Source organism: Neolamprologus brichardi, chromosome 3 (assembly GCF_056152115.1).
Source record: "Neolamprologus brichardi isolate AB-2024 chromosome 3, ASM5615211v1, whole genome shotgun sequence".
NCBI lineage: Eukaryota > Metazoa > Chordata > Actinopteri > Cichliformes > Cichlidae > Neolamprologus > Neolamprologus brichardi.
In genome coordinates, this window is record NC_142106.1 from 2,089,951 (window position 1) to 2,105,104 (window position 15,154).

Genomic DNA, 15,154 nt, shown 5'->3' on the forward strand with positions numbered 1-15,154 from the left:
CCCGTCAGTCTGAGGGTGGTAGACGCTAGTCCGAATAGATTTGATACCCAGTAATTTGTACAGTTCCCGCAATGTGCGCGACATGAACGACGTGCCCTGGTCAGTCAGTATTTCATTCGGAATACCGACTCGGGAGATGACCTGAAACAGTGCCTGTGCCACGCTCTTCGCTGAAATTGTGCGCAGCGGCACTGCTTCCGGGTATCGCGTTGCGTAGTCCACCAGGACCAGCACAAAGCGATAGCCGCGTGCACTCCGGTGAAATGGCCCGATGAGATCCATACCAATACGCTCAAACGGGATCTCCATCAGTGGCAATGGGCGCAGCGGCGCCTTAGGTACGGCCGGCTGGTTAACCAGCTGGCATTCTGGGCACGACGCACACCAGCGGCGCACGTCGGCCCAAATGCCCGGCCAATAGAATCGGGCCATTATGCGCTCCAGAGTTTTCTCACCACCCAAATGCCCTGCCATGGGGTTCGAATGAGCCGCCTGGAAAACAGTTTCCCGGCGGCTTTGCGGCACCAACAACTGTGTGCGAATCTCCTCAGTGTGAGTGTCGCGGCTCACTCGGTAAAGCCGATCGTTCCGCAATAGGAAATGAGGGTAAGTTCGCGCAGCGTCAGGGTGCACCAAGCGACCATCAATATCTATCACTTGGTCATAGGCTGAGCGTAGGGTGTCGTCCCGAGACTGCTCTAGTGGAAAATCTTCCGTGGGGTGCACAACGGGAGGCAGCGGGGCTTCCGTGGAAGTCTCCGCCACCTCCTCCCCCCCAGAGTCAGTGTCGGTCGACCCCGCGTCACCGCTGAGCGCCGCGCAAACGTTACATGAATTGACAGACCGCGATCGCATCCCCGCGTACTGCCCCAGTAAGCTGTGGAACCCCGGCCAATTCGTACCCAAAATAAGGGGATGCGACAGGCGCGGGCTAACCGCCGCCTTCACTCTATGCGTTTTGCCCCTGAATTTCAGCAACAGTGACACTACCGGGTACTTGTGAATATCCCCGTGCACACATTTAACCTCCACCCAGTTAGCCTCCAACAATGCCCCGGGGCGAACCAAACTTTGGTGGACCAGGGTCTGCGTGCAGCCCGTGTCCATCAAAGCATGGCGAATACCCCCTTGACACCTTACCGGCACGCGGTACGTCCCTCCCGGACCGGGGGCGGGCGCTGGAGCGCCGGCAACACGGAACACCTGCCCCACCTCCATGAGCAGACATTCTCGGCGCAGGTGCCCCGGCCGCCCACACTTCCAGCAGTCCGGCCCCGGCGTCTGTGCGGCTCCCCGTGGCTCCGGGGCAACCTCGGCGGCCGCGGGGGTTCCGGCGGGAAGCAGCGGTCGGAACGGGTTCCTGGGGCTCCACCCCGCTGCCTGCTCCGTTCCCGCAGGGCCGCCGTTCCTCTGCTGTGACGCTGCCGCCGGAGGCCTGGGCGGCGGAACACGGGCGCTCCGCCGCGGCTCCTCGCGGCTGGGTGCCGGGTTGGCCGCCAGATGGTCCTCCGCCAGCGTAACCGCCGCCGTCAAATCCGCCGGGCGGTGGCAGCGGACCCAACGGGCCGTAGCCTCGGGCAGGCCCCCCACGAACTGCTCGAGGACGATCATATTTAGCATCCGGGCCTCCCCAGCCGAGGGGCCCGGTCGCAACCACCTCGCCGCCGCATCCTCCAGCTGTCGAGCCCATGCGAACGGCCGCTCCCCTCCCGTCATCCTGCTGGCCCGGAATTGACGGCGGTAATCCTCCGGGGAGAGACCCAACCGATCCAGCACCGCCCGGCACACATCCTCAAACACCCCCCGCGAGCCGGGGGGCAGGCCCAGCGCCGCCGTCTGGGCCTCGCCAGACAGAAGCGGCAGCAGCCGGGCGGCCCATTCCTCCTCCGGCCAGCGACAGGCCACCGCCGTGGCCTGGAAAGCCTCGACGAAGACCAGCGGGTCCTCCCCATCCCTCATCCGGTGCAGCGTCACCGACAGAGGAGGAGCGGGCGCCGGCGCGGCCGCATTCCCCAGCTGCTGCCCCAGAGCCGCGGCCTGCTGCTCCGACTGCAGGCGAAGCAACGCCAATTGCTGGTCCTGCGCGGCCGCCTGACGAGCCGCCATCGCCGCCATGTCCAACATCATCTGGCCCAAGATCTGCAGCGGCTGGGCGGGCGGCTGGGCGGGCGGCGCCGCCACCGGGGGAGCCGGGGGAGCCGGCAGGGGACCGGACATCGCGCCAGGGTTTCGGCACCAGTGTGGCGTTCGACCCGATAAACACACGCGGGGCGCTTATTTTGACAGCACAAAGTTTTTATTCAGAGACGTGGGTTTTGTTTGCAGTCACTCCCGCTCTCTGCAACTGTCACGTCCGCTCCCCTCCGACTGTCACTGCCAACATAAGAAAACACACAATCAAGGTCGGGACTCAGCACACCTGTCAACCCCGCCCCTGCGCCGCCCCGGGAGCTCACTGTGTCACCCCTCCTCTGCAGCTGGCCAGAGACCACACCCACGCCACAACCATATATTTTTAATACTGGCTGAGATTCAATATGAAAAAGACCTGCCAAAGATGGATCTTTTTCATATTGCATCTCAGCCAACTCTAGATAGGACACCTCTAGATTTCTTGTAAAGACCACAGATTCATGTTTTTCATACAGTCAATGAAGTCTAGAGAATTGACAAAAGGAATTGACAACATACCACAGCCTCTGTGATGTCTTTACTGACCTCTGACACTGAGCACCACCACTTTCTGTTTCAGGACTTTTCCATGCGTGCAGACAGTACAGGTGTAGACTCCACTGTCAGTTAGTTGGAGGTCTTTCAGGGTCAGACTGAGGTCTCCGATTCTCAGTGCCTCTTTGTTCATCTCTGGGAGCTTCTCGGGGAGCTCATATTTTTACCCTCTATGCTTTCAATACTCCACTTTTTACATTTGAAACAAGCTCATTATCTCACGTCACTGCACACCTTCCCTGATTAACTTGACCTCAGACTCAATGTAAAGTCCCCACACATGACACGAGTCATGTTTATTTCCTTAAAAGCAGCTCATTCAGCATATGCGCTTCTCTGTCTGCTGTTAGACAAATCCTCACACACACATTTTCTGCTAATTGGCAAAAAAATTATTGCCAGTATTCAAATTGCTGTAAATGACTTGTTGGTCTATAATCTGTCATAAATGATATAGAGTCATTTTAAGCCTGAACATTCCTGCCACGGGGTAAAAATCCTTTTCAGTCCAGCTAAAAACACACACGGAAACCTCTTCCTGGCACACCAGCATCATCCCCTACTTTGACAGTAAAATCAGTGAAATGCAAACGTTTGATCACTGCAGATTGTGTGGGAGCATTCCTGGTCAGAGCTCAGGGATTATGGTGTATTAATGACGTAAAGCTGAGAAGACGCAGAAGCAACGCAAATGTCAACCATTTGTGTTGCTTCTGTTTGAAAGACATTAATAAAAGTTCCTACAGGTCACCCGAGATCAGCCGACCGCTTGCTTTACTGTGAAAAGGTTGTGAAACATATTAATCATGCTCTTAAAAGTAAAAAAAAAAAACTGGGTTAACATATAAGAGTTAAAATAAACTCTGCATTCAGTCGGAGACAAAACTTCATTTGTAAAATACAAAACTACTTGTAAAACCTGGAGAGTAACAGACTAAGCTGTGACTGGGTGTGGCTCACCCAGCATTCTGTTATTCACTTATTTGAAGCAGGGACCGGTAACTACTGAAAACATCCCCCTGTGGCTGACGGCAGCCCAACTATAGACGGGTTCAAAGTTCTTACTGTGCACGAGCAGCAGGAAGGACACGAGGCTCTTCATCCTGCTGTGACAGAAACTATAACCAACTCTGCTCCACCCGACACCCAAAAACTCACACGGCTCTAACTTTCCAGCTGTAACAAGAAAGTTTTACTTTCGGTTTCAACCTTCAAAGTAAAAGCTCATAGAGACGTATTCAGAGACTTCCTTATTCCATCAGAGGGAAAAGTGCTGCAGTCAGTGACAGCAGGAGCTCAGTAAAAGCTCTATTTTTATTCTCTCTATCATTCTTTTTTTAAAATCGCTCTGTGTCGTAGTTTGTAGTGTAAAGTGTTCGTAGTTTGTAAAGCTCTGCTCTGTAATCGTAGTTTATTGCGATGAACTTTGTGATGCTTGTCTCCAAAGGTGCTGTAGAAATAAACTTCATCTAAGGGTACTAATGAATAAACCTGAACCTGAAAATATGAAGTAAAAGTGTAATTTTCTAATTAATTCACAAAAAGAAAAAAAAAACTGCTGTTAAGTCTTATTCAGACTTGTGCTCAACATCTACTAGTAACTTCTGTTGTAACAGGAAGCTGTCATGTTCCTGCGTCATTTGAGCCAGTGTTTTGAATTTTCTTGTGTCATTTTGTATTATTACTTATGTTTTAGGTCCACTTTGTCATAACCTAGATTAGTCTGTTTAGATTTGTTTATTAGATTTCCCCGTGTTGTTGCCCTCTGTCTCCCTCTTTGTGTCTGTGTTTATATAGCTGTGTGGGTTCTGGTGCCTTGTTTCCCTGCTTGTGTTTTATTCCATCATGTTTCCCCAGCCCACAATGTCTGCTCTCTCTCTGCATCCTGTTACGGGATGATATGACCTGGCCAGTTCACCAGTCTAAATCAGTGGAAATCACTGCAAACATTTTAATGTTGAAAATTATTAATTCATGCATTCATTCATTTACAGAGTGGCTTTGATCATTCTGAGTGAAACACCTCAAAACTGTTGTTCTGTGCTCTTCTTCGTATATGTCCGACAATATTTTCACGGACCGGTGTTGTGGATAAATACAACAACATAAAACCAGTACCAGTAACAAAAAAAAGAGAGGACTTATTCATAACACACGGACCCAGGGAAACCGAGTTAATGCTAAAAACATTTAAAAATGTAACAATAAAGGCCCTGAAAACCATAAATTTCACACCTCAACTCTCGTGGCCTGGTACCAAACGTCTCACGGACCACGGGTGGGCTGGGGGTTGGGGGCCGGTGCTGTAAAACACACGTGACACACAGATCAGCTGAGTGTTCCTGTGCACTCAGGAACCCTGATCCTCTCCTGTTCAATTCGATTTTATTTATACAGCACTAAATCACAACAACAGTCACCTCGAGGTAAGGTAGAACCTACAATAATACATACAGAGAATCTTATGACTCGCTATCAGCAAGTGCTTTGGTGACAGTGGGAAGGAAAAACTCCCATTTAACAGGAAGAGCTTTTAAGCAGAACCAGACTCAGGTCCACCCGGGGTGATGGAGATGTCATATGTTGTTGTCCAGGCGAGATCCTGATTGGCGGTGGGAGCTGTGCATCTCTGATCTTCCTCTCCTCATCCTTTGAGATGTCCAACTTTTGGGTCGCCCTCCCTTCCTGCTTCATTTTTTGGATTTGCACTGACTTAAGATTTGGGACCACATTTCCACTTGCCCTTACACTTGTAAGCTCAGGTGGTTAAAGTTCACAGCTAAAATAAAACAAATTGAACTGATCCAGCAGAACATTTTGTGTTTAATGTTAGTGAGCACAGAAGCTGTCTCTAGCTCCCCCTACAAGCTCAAACAGAACATGTAATGTCAGGTTGAGGTGATTATTTTGCTGATGGTGTTTGATTTCAGGAGTTGTTGTCAAGGTTACCTGTCAACCCATCAGATTTCTTCTTTTTTTTTAAAGACCACCTGACTATAACTGACCTGAGCACACCCTGGGGGAAATATGAGGGAATAATATCAGGTAGTTGTGAAGGTGAACACTGAATCACCACCATCACCATCAGTTTTTGCTCATGTCTACCTGACGGGTAAGACCTTACATCCAAGTGGGCATTCAATGTATCAGCAGTATGTTTGTCTGGACACACACACACACACACACACACACACACTGTGAGAAATTGTGTGTTGACTGAAACTATAAAGGATGGTGTGTGTGTGGGTTGTTTTGGTCTTGGTGTTGTTTAGTGTTTTGGTGACACACACCTGTCCTGTGTGAAAGAGACATCAGCATAGGTGACATCTGAAAGAGGAGATGAGTCACTCCTTCCTGATAAATGAAGCAGGAAACAAAAACACATTCTAGTGAATAAAGTCCTTATTATCTAAGTGACCTTATAGTACCATATCACCCTATTAGAGCACTTCAAATCCTTCCTTATTTACACTGCAGTTATACAGGAGATCTGGGCTCCAGGTTCTGCTCAAGGTTTCATCCTGTTAATTATGATGATGATGCTAATGATGAAAATGATTATTATGATTTTTTTTTTTATTGGGAGGCCAGTCAGTAACACATGCCTGTAAAATATGTTGGTTGGATGAGGTTATGTTTAATTTAATGCTTTCATGCTGAGCTGACCAAGCATCAAACACAAAGAGTAGCAGCATAAACACCATATCCTGTCACAGCCACAGGGACATATAAGGTATGTAGACCACAGGATATGAAGTTTACACATGGGCTGCTTCCTGTTGACAGAGATGAGAGCTCATAAACTTTCACATTGTAAAGTATGTCAGAAGCAGATGAAACCACACAGGTCTTACTTGTTTAAACTCTAATGCAAAATATATTCTAGTGCCCAGAGTGGACATTAACACTCAGCTAAAGATTAATTAAATAATCACTTAATTCTTAAAGTACAAGAGCAAGTAAACTAAACAGTACTCTGGTCCTGCACTGGTTTAAACTCTAACAACTTAACAGAGTGAACCCTTTTATAGGCCTGGGCACTGATCATGACGGTAGAGCAGAAACAGCTGTCACATCATTATTATTATTATTATTATTATTATTATTATTATTATTATTATTATTATTATTATTATTATTATCATCACAAAGCATCTGAAGCACTGTTAAAATGGTTTCCCACTGCCTTTCAGAGGACGGTTTAGGAATGTGACACTGCTGCACTCTTGTAGACTCTCTTATATAATCCACACTGATCTGACTGCAAACTGTTAAATCTAAAAGACTTTATACCTTTTAATTTCCTATAGAGGAGCAGAGCTCCAAGCAGAACTAGAACCAGAAGAATCACAGAAACCAGACCGGCTATCATGGCAACGATGGAGGAGGAGGAGGAAAGAGGAGGAGATGCTGTCCCAGTACACGGACATGCAGAAGTATCGGGAGAGTTAACAGGAGAGGTGCAGGCTGTGGTGAGGATGAAGATGATTCAGTCAGTTCATTATCAGGTCAGCCGGTGAGCGCTTGTCATTAAAACAAAAGTGATGTCAGTGTTCTGACCTCTGACCCGCAGAAAGCTCTGATGAGATTCTCCAAATGTGTCAGTAGAACATGAGTAGAGACCTTCATCAGACTGCTGGACATTTGTGATGATGAGCTCCAATTTCGATTCAGACCCAACATGACTTCCATTAATGAAGAAATAAGCTCTGACTGTGCCACCATTCCTCTGTCTGCAACGCAAGGTCATGTTACTTCCTGTCCTCACAGGAAGTGCAGGAATCTCCAGGATCACATGTTTATCTAACCAACAGAAACACAAACAGAGCATGACACAATGTCTTTGGAAAAACAGGAATTTTACATCCAACCTCTGGAAACATCTGCACAGAGACACAGCTGGAACATCTGGCTGTCTGTACCTGAAACACTGATGGACACTTCATCGCTCTGCTGTCCAGATGAGTTCTCACAGAAGTAATTTCCCCCTGAGGAGACGGAGCGATCCAGAACACAGGAGGAACCATGAAGCCTCCCAAAGCCTGCAGCTGCTCCACAGTCCTCAGTGAGTCCTCCTCTGCTCCTCTTCACTGTCCATCCATCAGCTGTCTGTCCATCATCAACACAGCTCAGAGACACTGAAGAAAATCCACTGAAGACCTGCTGAAGGTTTGGACTGACAGACAGAGACACTGGAGGACACACACACACACACACACACACAAACGCACAGGGTAAATGTATTTGTGTTCTTGTTGGAGTCTCACTGATTGATTTCATTTCATCGACTCACCTGCAGAAACAGTCAGTGCAGACAGCAGCAGCACACACACACCTGTAACAGGAGGACAGAGGTCAGCAAAGGTCAGAGATCACTGTGTGGGAATTACTACAGTTCCTGAGAATATAGCCTCATCAAATACAGTGAACTAACATCAAAAATGTATAATAGTGAAACTGCTCCATTCACTAACCGTCTGAAAGTTGTTAGAAGCTGCTAAATTAAACTGGATGCAAAACTGATACATTACTGCTGGAAAGAGAGACTGAACGCCTCCACCTCAAAGCAGGCTGCACCAGTCTTTTGGTGCCTTGTGGACACAGAGAACTATAAAGGTAATGATTTTTTGGGGTCTGCTATTTTTGGGTCAACTTATTTCTGTGAATCAGCCTTTATCCCAAACCTAGTGAAGGTTTACTCATGTTTACCACTGGGTGGCTGTAGCTCAGGAGGTAGAGCAGGCGACCTACTCATCAGAAGGTTAGTGGTTTCACCCCTGGTTCTTCCAGGCTGTCATGAGTGTGTCTGAATGTGGTTAGGGAAGCACTCAGTTTAGAGAAAGTGTGTCAATGTGGCATGTTGTATAGAGCACTTTGAGTAATCTGGGAGAGTAGAAAAGTGCTATATAAGAATCAGTCCATTCACTGTCTGAACAGAGTTTTGTCATGTTTCTTTTGCATTATAATGTTCTGGCACATTAAGGTGATTAAGATACACATTAGGCTGACATCTGGGGCCAGAATCAACTGGCTTTGTGCTGGCCCATGTGTGGGCCACCTCTGGCAAACCAGATCTGGGCCGTTGAAGGGCCGTCATTCTTTGCAGTATGTGGGCCATGTGTAAGCACATTGTGTGGGCCAATTCGGGGCCATACCAATTTTGCCATTTGGGCAGATTCAGATTTATGGCACAACATAGATGGGACAAGACCCGGCTGTCTAGCTGCATCTAAGGGGCAAAGGTCACTGTGTGAGGATGCCAAAGTTCACATTTTGGACAGAGAAGACAGATAGTTTGAAAGAGGAGTGGAAAAAAGCCACAGCAACTGTCTGCTATTTATAATCCAGTGTTGAGATCCTTTCCCAGAAGCCTTAATGCCCACTCACATCCTGGGCCATCTGACCTCAGGAAATCACATGACAGGGTGGAGCCAGGTTTCACAATGAATTCACGTGAAATCTTGGCTGATCGTGACCTACACCCATTTTCACACCTTGGTTTATGTGATTAGGTAGAGGATCAACAGGGGTCTTGTGCCCCAGTTGAGGGGACACTCCCCTTAAATCTGGGACTCTCCACCATTTGACCCTAAAACTGAAGAAGCTTCTGGATGAAACCTCTTCAAGAAACTTAAAGAAGTCTAGATGCTTTTCTTTCCAAGCTCCTTAGAATGAATGAATGATGCAAACCTCAATGAGATGAAGCAATACTATAAAGCATAGTGGGCCTAAATTTCTCTACAGTGATGTGATAGACTGATAAAATCACACAGGAAACCATTACTACTGCTACAGGAGGGTCTGCAAGCTACTTAGTTATGGGGGTGGACTCATCTGAAAACTCTCTTTTTCATATTACTGTATATATTTATAGCTAATGCAAATCATGTATTCAAAAAATAAATGTACATCTGGACCAAGCACAGTGTGCAAATGAATGTTTCTCTCATGGTGAAATGGATGAGACACACTTCCTGAAGAAGAGAGCCAGTGCCACCATGAGTTATTACAGAACCACAAAAATGTTACGGTCGGCTTAAACCACACCAAGAACATGTTCAACTGCAAGTTGGCACACACACACACACTTTAGCTGACTGACTGAACAGCTTTAATCCAGTGTGTTTCGAGTTAGTCTCAGCTGATCTTGCAGTGTGCCTGAGCTGCTGTGAGAAGTGTTCTCTGCTGGAAACGTGTTTCCTCTGCTAGGCTGTGTTAGAGCCAGTGTTGGGGAGTAACGGAATACATGTACCGGCGTTACATATTTAAAATACAAAATATGAGTAACTGTATTCTGTTACAGTTACCGTTTAAAAAGGTGGTATTTAGAATACAGTTACTTTGTTGAAATAAATGGATTACACATCGTTCTTTTCCTGTTTCATATGTTAGGCTGTCCCCTCTCTATTTTTGGTAATTTCACGCCGGTGGAAACTCAAACAAAACACGCATTAAGAGGCTCTAATGCCTGCGTCTCAATCTCACGGCCCATGTCACCTCTACTTGCGGCCTGCATAAATGATGTGAAGAAATATTTGTAAAAATTATTATTCAAAAAATTATATGGAAGCAATTGAGAGAGTGTTACAGGTATATCATGTATGAAGCATGTAAATATAAAAATAACCATGCAGCCAAAGAGAGCCTGACGAGCCCAGCTGTAAGTAAGCTATTAAGACTCGACTGTACACCGTGTTCGTGTTTTCCTCCAAAAACAATAAGTTCTGTTGCAGCAGCCTTTCAACGCCTCTCTCTGTCTCTGCTAGCAAAGTTGACCCAGACAACAAAGTAAAGCTAGTTTTCGGCCACGAGCCGACACAGAACCCACCGTATTAGCCAGAGGTCCCTTTACTACGGTTCGGAGCCGCAGACCTGCCGCTGAATAGTTTTCTATACAAGATCGCTGCAAAAAGTGCAGCCTTACCTAATGTCCACCCAACTGTTACTCATTTATATTAAGATATAAAAATCTAGTTTGTATTGGTATGGCGAGTAGCCTTCAGTTATAGTAATATATTAAGTAATCCAGAGTATTCAGAATACTGTCATTGAGTAATGTATTCTGAATACGTTACAAAATACATTTTGGGGCATGTATTCTGTAATCTGTAGTGGAATACATTTTAAAAATAACCTTCCCAACACTGGTTAGAGCTGAGAGTAGGAAGTGTGTGATGGACTCACCGAGGAGCAGACAGACACAGGCAGTCTTCATGCTGTCTGGATGACGACCGACTGAAGTGCGACAGAACAAGGACTTCAGCAACAGCACCGTCACTTCCCTGTTCACACCTCCAGCGTCACTGACCAAACCTGCTGCTGTGACAGATGTTTAAAGTCATGTATGCTTTAAAGCAGCTGAGATGTCGTTTGAGTTTCTGTAAGAGATTTAACACAAAGTGCAGCTACACTGTTTCCCTTTATTATCTAGTTTTAATATGTTTGTGTGGGTTGGGGTAAAATTTTGCTGCCCCACATAACCTTATGATGCCATTTATTTAATGTCATTGTGTCATTAGGCTTAATTAGGTCATTTACATTGTTATGCAAGATGGTGCTAATGCTTTGAGTTCCTTGACAATTAAACGGATTCACTGTCTCAATCGTGACATCAGCTTTGTGTTTGACGTGTAAGAGTTTAACTTCAGGGATGAATTATTGAATCCTGTTAAGCCCCACGCCCCTGGTACCGGGGGCAAAAGGGGGACATCACGTTCAATCAGTTATAACACGGGTCAGAAATATAAGTTCCACAGAAACCTCTGAATCTCAGCTAAAAGCTCATAGAAACCATTATCTGCAACCACCAAACCCTACAAAAACAAGCCATGATTAAGAGCTTTTGCAGGTGTGAGCCGTGATGTTGAAAGGGTAGAGTGAAATAGAAAGGTTCATACAGTGAATGTTAATAGATATCTTATCTACTGTAATATTGATTGATGCTAGGTGCTAAGTGTAATTTTCTAAATGTGATTTCAGACATAATCTTCCCCAAAATAACAAATAAACCTCAATGAAACTCATTTAACAGGGAACAGCTTACAACTTACAAAGACAATTACGGAATTATGGATGGAAATTCTTCAAGTTCATTTGGACAAAGACTCAGACAGGAATGTTTGTGGTGAGAGACTTTAATAGTTTATCACTAAAGCAGAGAAACTGTGTAATACGTACACAGTCACATCTGTCATGTCTGAAAAAAAAAGACAGAATGAAGAAGAATTAAGGACGAGGTCGTCCATTGGCATGACTTCCATTAATGAAGAAATGAGCTGTGATGATGTCCCCATGCACCCGTCTGCAATGCAGAACCACATCATCGCCTGTCCTCACAGGAGGTGCAGGGATCTCCTGGACCAGCCCTTTATCTGAGGAACAGAGACAGAAACAGTGATGCAGAGACAGAGTTAATGATAACGGAGACACAGCTGGAACATCTGACTGTCTGTACTTGAAACACTGATGGACACTTCATAGCTCTGCTGTCCAGATGAGTTCTCACAGAAGTAATTTCCCCCAGAGGAGACGGAGCGATCCAGAACACAGGAGGAACCATGAAGCCTCCCAAAGCCTGCAGCTGCTCCACAGTCCTCAGTGAGTCCTCCTCTGCTCCTCTTCACTGTCCATCCATCAGCTGTCTGTCCATCATCAACACAGCTCAGAGACACTGAAGAAGATCCTCTGAAGACCTGCTGAAGGTTTGGACTGACAGACAGAGACACTGGAGGACACACAGAGTAAATGTGTTTGTGTTCTTGTTGGAGTCTCACTGATTGTTTTTACTTCATCAACTCACCTACAGAAACAGTCGGTGCAGACAGCACATTCGGTTCTGCTTCTATGCCCCATCTTCTAGACTTCTGATTGGCCAACATTTCTACACGGTTAGGAATATATCGCCACCTGTTGCTTTGCCATGTTCCTAGCAGCGTTTTCCTTCATTTTAGTGTTTACGTGTGGACAGGATTATTTTTTAAAATGAAAACGGAAAATCTCCGTTTTCAACAATACCCGTGTACGTGTGGACGTAGCCTCAGTGACTCAAATGACTCAAAAAAACTGATTCACTTTGGTGAGTGACTCATTCAAACTCGATTCAGGAAAAAGAATCAAATTTACCATCACTACCTTCCACAATAAAAGCTGCCCTTACAACCGAGGGATTGGAAGATATCTCATTGATGGTGAACGCTGCCCCCTCCTGGCACCCAAGATTTTACCCGTGTGTCTTCAGCAATAACAGTTAACTCTGTACAATAACACCCACCTCAAACATGGAGTAGATATTAGAGCAGATACAGAGTCAGCAGCTGATCTCAGGCTGGTCACAGATTGACTGTCAGGTATTCACACACACGCCTGCAGGAAGTGACCTCTGTCCTGTAATGATAACACGCTGTTTCAGAAGCAGCAAAGCAGGCGATGAAGACGAACAGAGGGAAGAGCAAAAGAAGACTGTCTCCTGTAGCACTAACAAGTTCAAAAGAGTGATTAAAAGACTAAATAAAACTTGAAAATGATAAGCAGAAGCGAATGGATGGATGGATAAAACTTTAAATATTGACAATAAATCACAGTTCTCTGACTCTCATTGACTATGAAAAGAATGAATGAGGGCAGAAAAAATGCTTCATTACTGTGTGTGCAAAGGTCTCATGACATTCATCAGTACTGTCCTCTCTGAAGTGAACTGAAGAGTCTGATTCACAGAGCGATCAGTGGAACTTTTCCACTCAGAGCCACAATTATCCACGCAGCTCATTTAGACTCAGCAGTTAACCTCAGATGCATATCTGTGGACTGTGGGAGGACATGCAAGCTCCTCACAGAATGCCCAAACAGCAACCTCTTTAAAAAAAAGAAAGTTTAAAACAAGCTTGATCATCTGCAGACGGAAGCGTGATGCTGTAGTAGATTTCACATTATTTCAATAAAGAGAGGATGGGGCTTTAGGTCACGTATAATACAGGCAACACTGATCATACTACAGTTATGTCCTGATCTACACAGAATCCAACCAATCACTGTTCATGAGTTTCAGCAATGGATCCATGATGATGGTGAACAGTGTGCACAGCAGAGATGCTCTCAGTACTGTTTGATGTTCAGTGGACAGAAGACACGAGACCATTAGGATGGTGGATTTCCAGGTTCATGCAGACAGATGTGATCTGGTTATTATCTTCAGTGGGACAGAGATGAACGGCGTGAGGAGACAGATTCTTATGTTGCATACACACAACAGCTGGATCCAGTAAAGACACAAAAGAAACACTCATCTACACCACGGAACTGGACTGCGAGTTCTTATATAACCCAAATATCTTAATAATAAAGCATCTAATAACATTGTAACTTTGTGTGATACAAATCCAAAGATCAAACATTTAGGAGAAAACATAAAAATAAGTGGTGGATGTTCAAAGAATACAAAATGCCTGTAAAAAAGAAAAAATATCACTTAAAGAACTGATTAAATATCAAAGTAAAGAAGCTGGAGATATAAAAGCAGCATTGCAGTAAATTAAAGTCATGATTTAAGATTTCTCAGATCGTCATGACACCAATATAAAATTATTGTTATTGTGGTACAGAGTTATTCATGGAAGCGTGATGATTTTACTTTTTTGATTTATGTTACTGGTACTGGACAGTTATACATGTGTCCTATAAACAGGAGAGGAACGGTTAGACGGGGAGGCGGGGCTTGTCACCATTATCTCCTCCTCCTCATACTTATGCAGTCTTTCGTTACTTGACAGTATTACAGCTGTGCACCAACTTTTCCCAAACACATCTCACATATTATCTGTTATCAAACAGTTATTACGTATCCCACTGTCACACCTGGACACTGCCAACAAAAGAGCAAACTGTGGTTTAACACTGACACCTACTGGTACAAAGATGGAATGGCAGCTGCAATGTCCCTTACTTCTAGTTTAAACTAATTAACTTAGGACATTTTAAAATGAAAAGATCAGTCAAAGTTAAAGAAAGTGATTTTAGTGAATATCATATTTACAATGTGTGTTTTTTTTTTTTTATTCAGTCCTCCTCAGTGCCCAACTTCAACACATCAAGAAGGTAAGGTAGCGTAACTTAAAGGGAGACACACATGGCTAAACTCTGCTGCTGCCTCATGGGGAAGCAGAAAGAGTGATCTGTAAGTGTGTGCACTCCTTATATAATGTGTGCCAGGTGAGTGCAATTGAGGGCAAACTAGAGCCTTTCAAAGGAGAGAAATGGAAACAATGTAAGTCTGGTGAGGTGAGGGAGAGTGAGGGGAAAGGGGCAGGAAAAAACAAGAATCTTTGTAACATTAACTTTAAAACATTTTACAGGCAACATGATGGTGAGCTGAGGCACTGTGGGCGTGGTCGGCGGCTGGATTAACATCCATTTAACAGTCTTAATCACATAT

General features: G+C 45.3%; 1 protein-coding gene across 1 annotated transcript; it reads right to left on the reverse strand.

Moving 5' to 3' along the window:
• Positions 1-4,992: 4,992 nt before the first annotated feature.
• Positions 4,993-10,942, reverse strand: LOC118455972 (uncharacterized). The gene is made up of 6 exons (XM_087838069.1): positions 10,912-10,942; positions 8,021-8,062; positions 7,650-7,919; positions 7,288-7,530; positions 7,021-7,194; positions 4,993-5,030 (listed from the first exon to the last, which is right to left on the reverse strand). Exons 1-6 carry the CDS (start codon positions 10,940-10,942, stop codon positions 4,993-4,995), a joined length of 798 nt encoding a protein of 265 aa, XP_087694195.1.
• Positions 10,943-15,154: the final 4,212 nt, after the last annotated feature.

Excerpts from the sequence above, each read along its gene's own strand:
- LOC118455972 (XM_087838069.1), bottom strand. The coding sequence starts at position 10,942 with ATGAAGACTGCCTGTGTCTGTCTGCTCCTCG. Across the intron at positions 7,531-7,649 it reads AGTGTCCATCAGTGTTTCAG|ATAAACATGTGATCCTGGAG; the intron begins GTACAGACAGCC and ends TCTGTTGGTTAG. Across the intron at positions 5,031-7,020 it reads CCTCTATAGGAAATTAAAAG|CACCGGCCCCCAACCCCCAG; the intron begins GTATAAAGTCTT and ends TGTGTTTTACAG.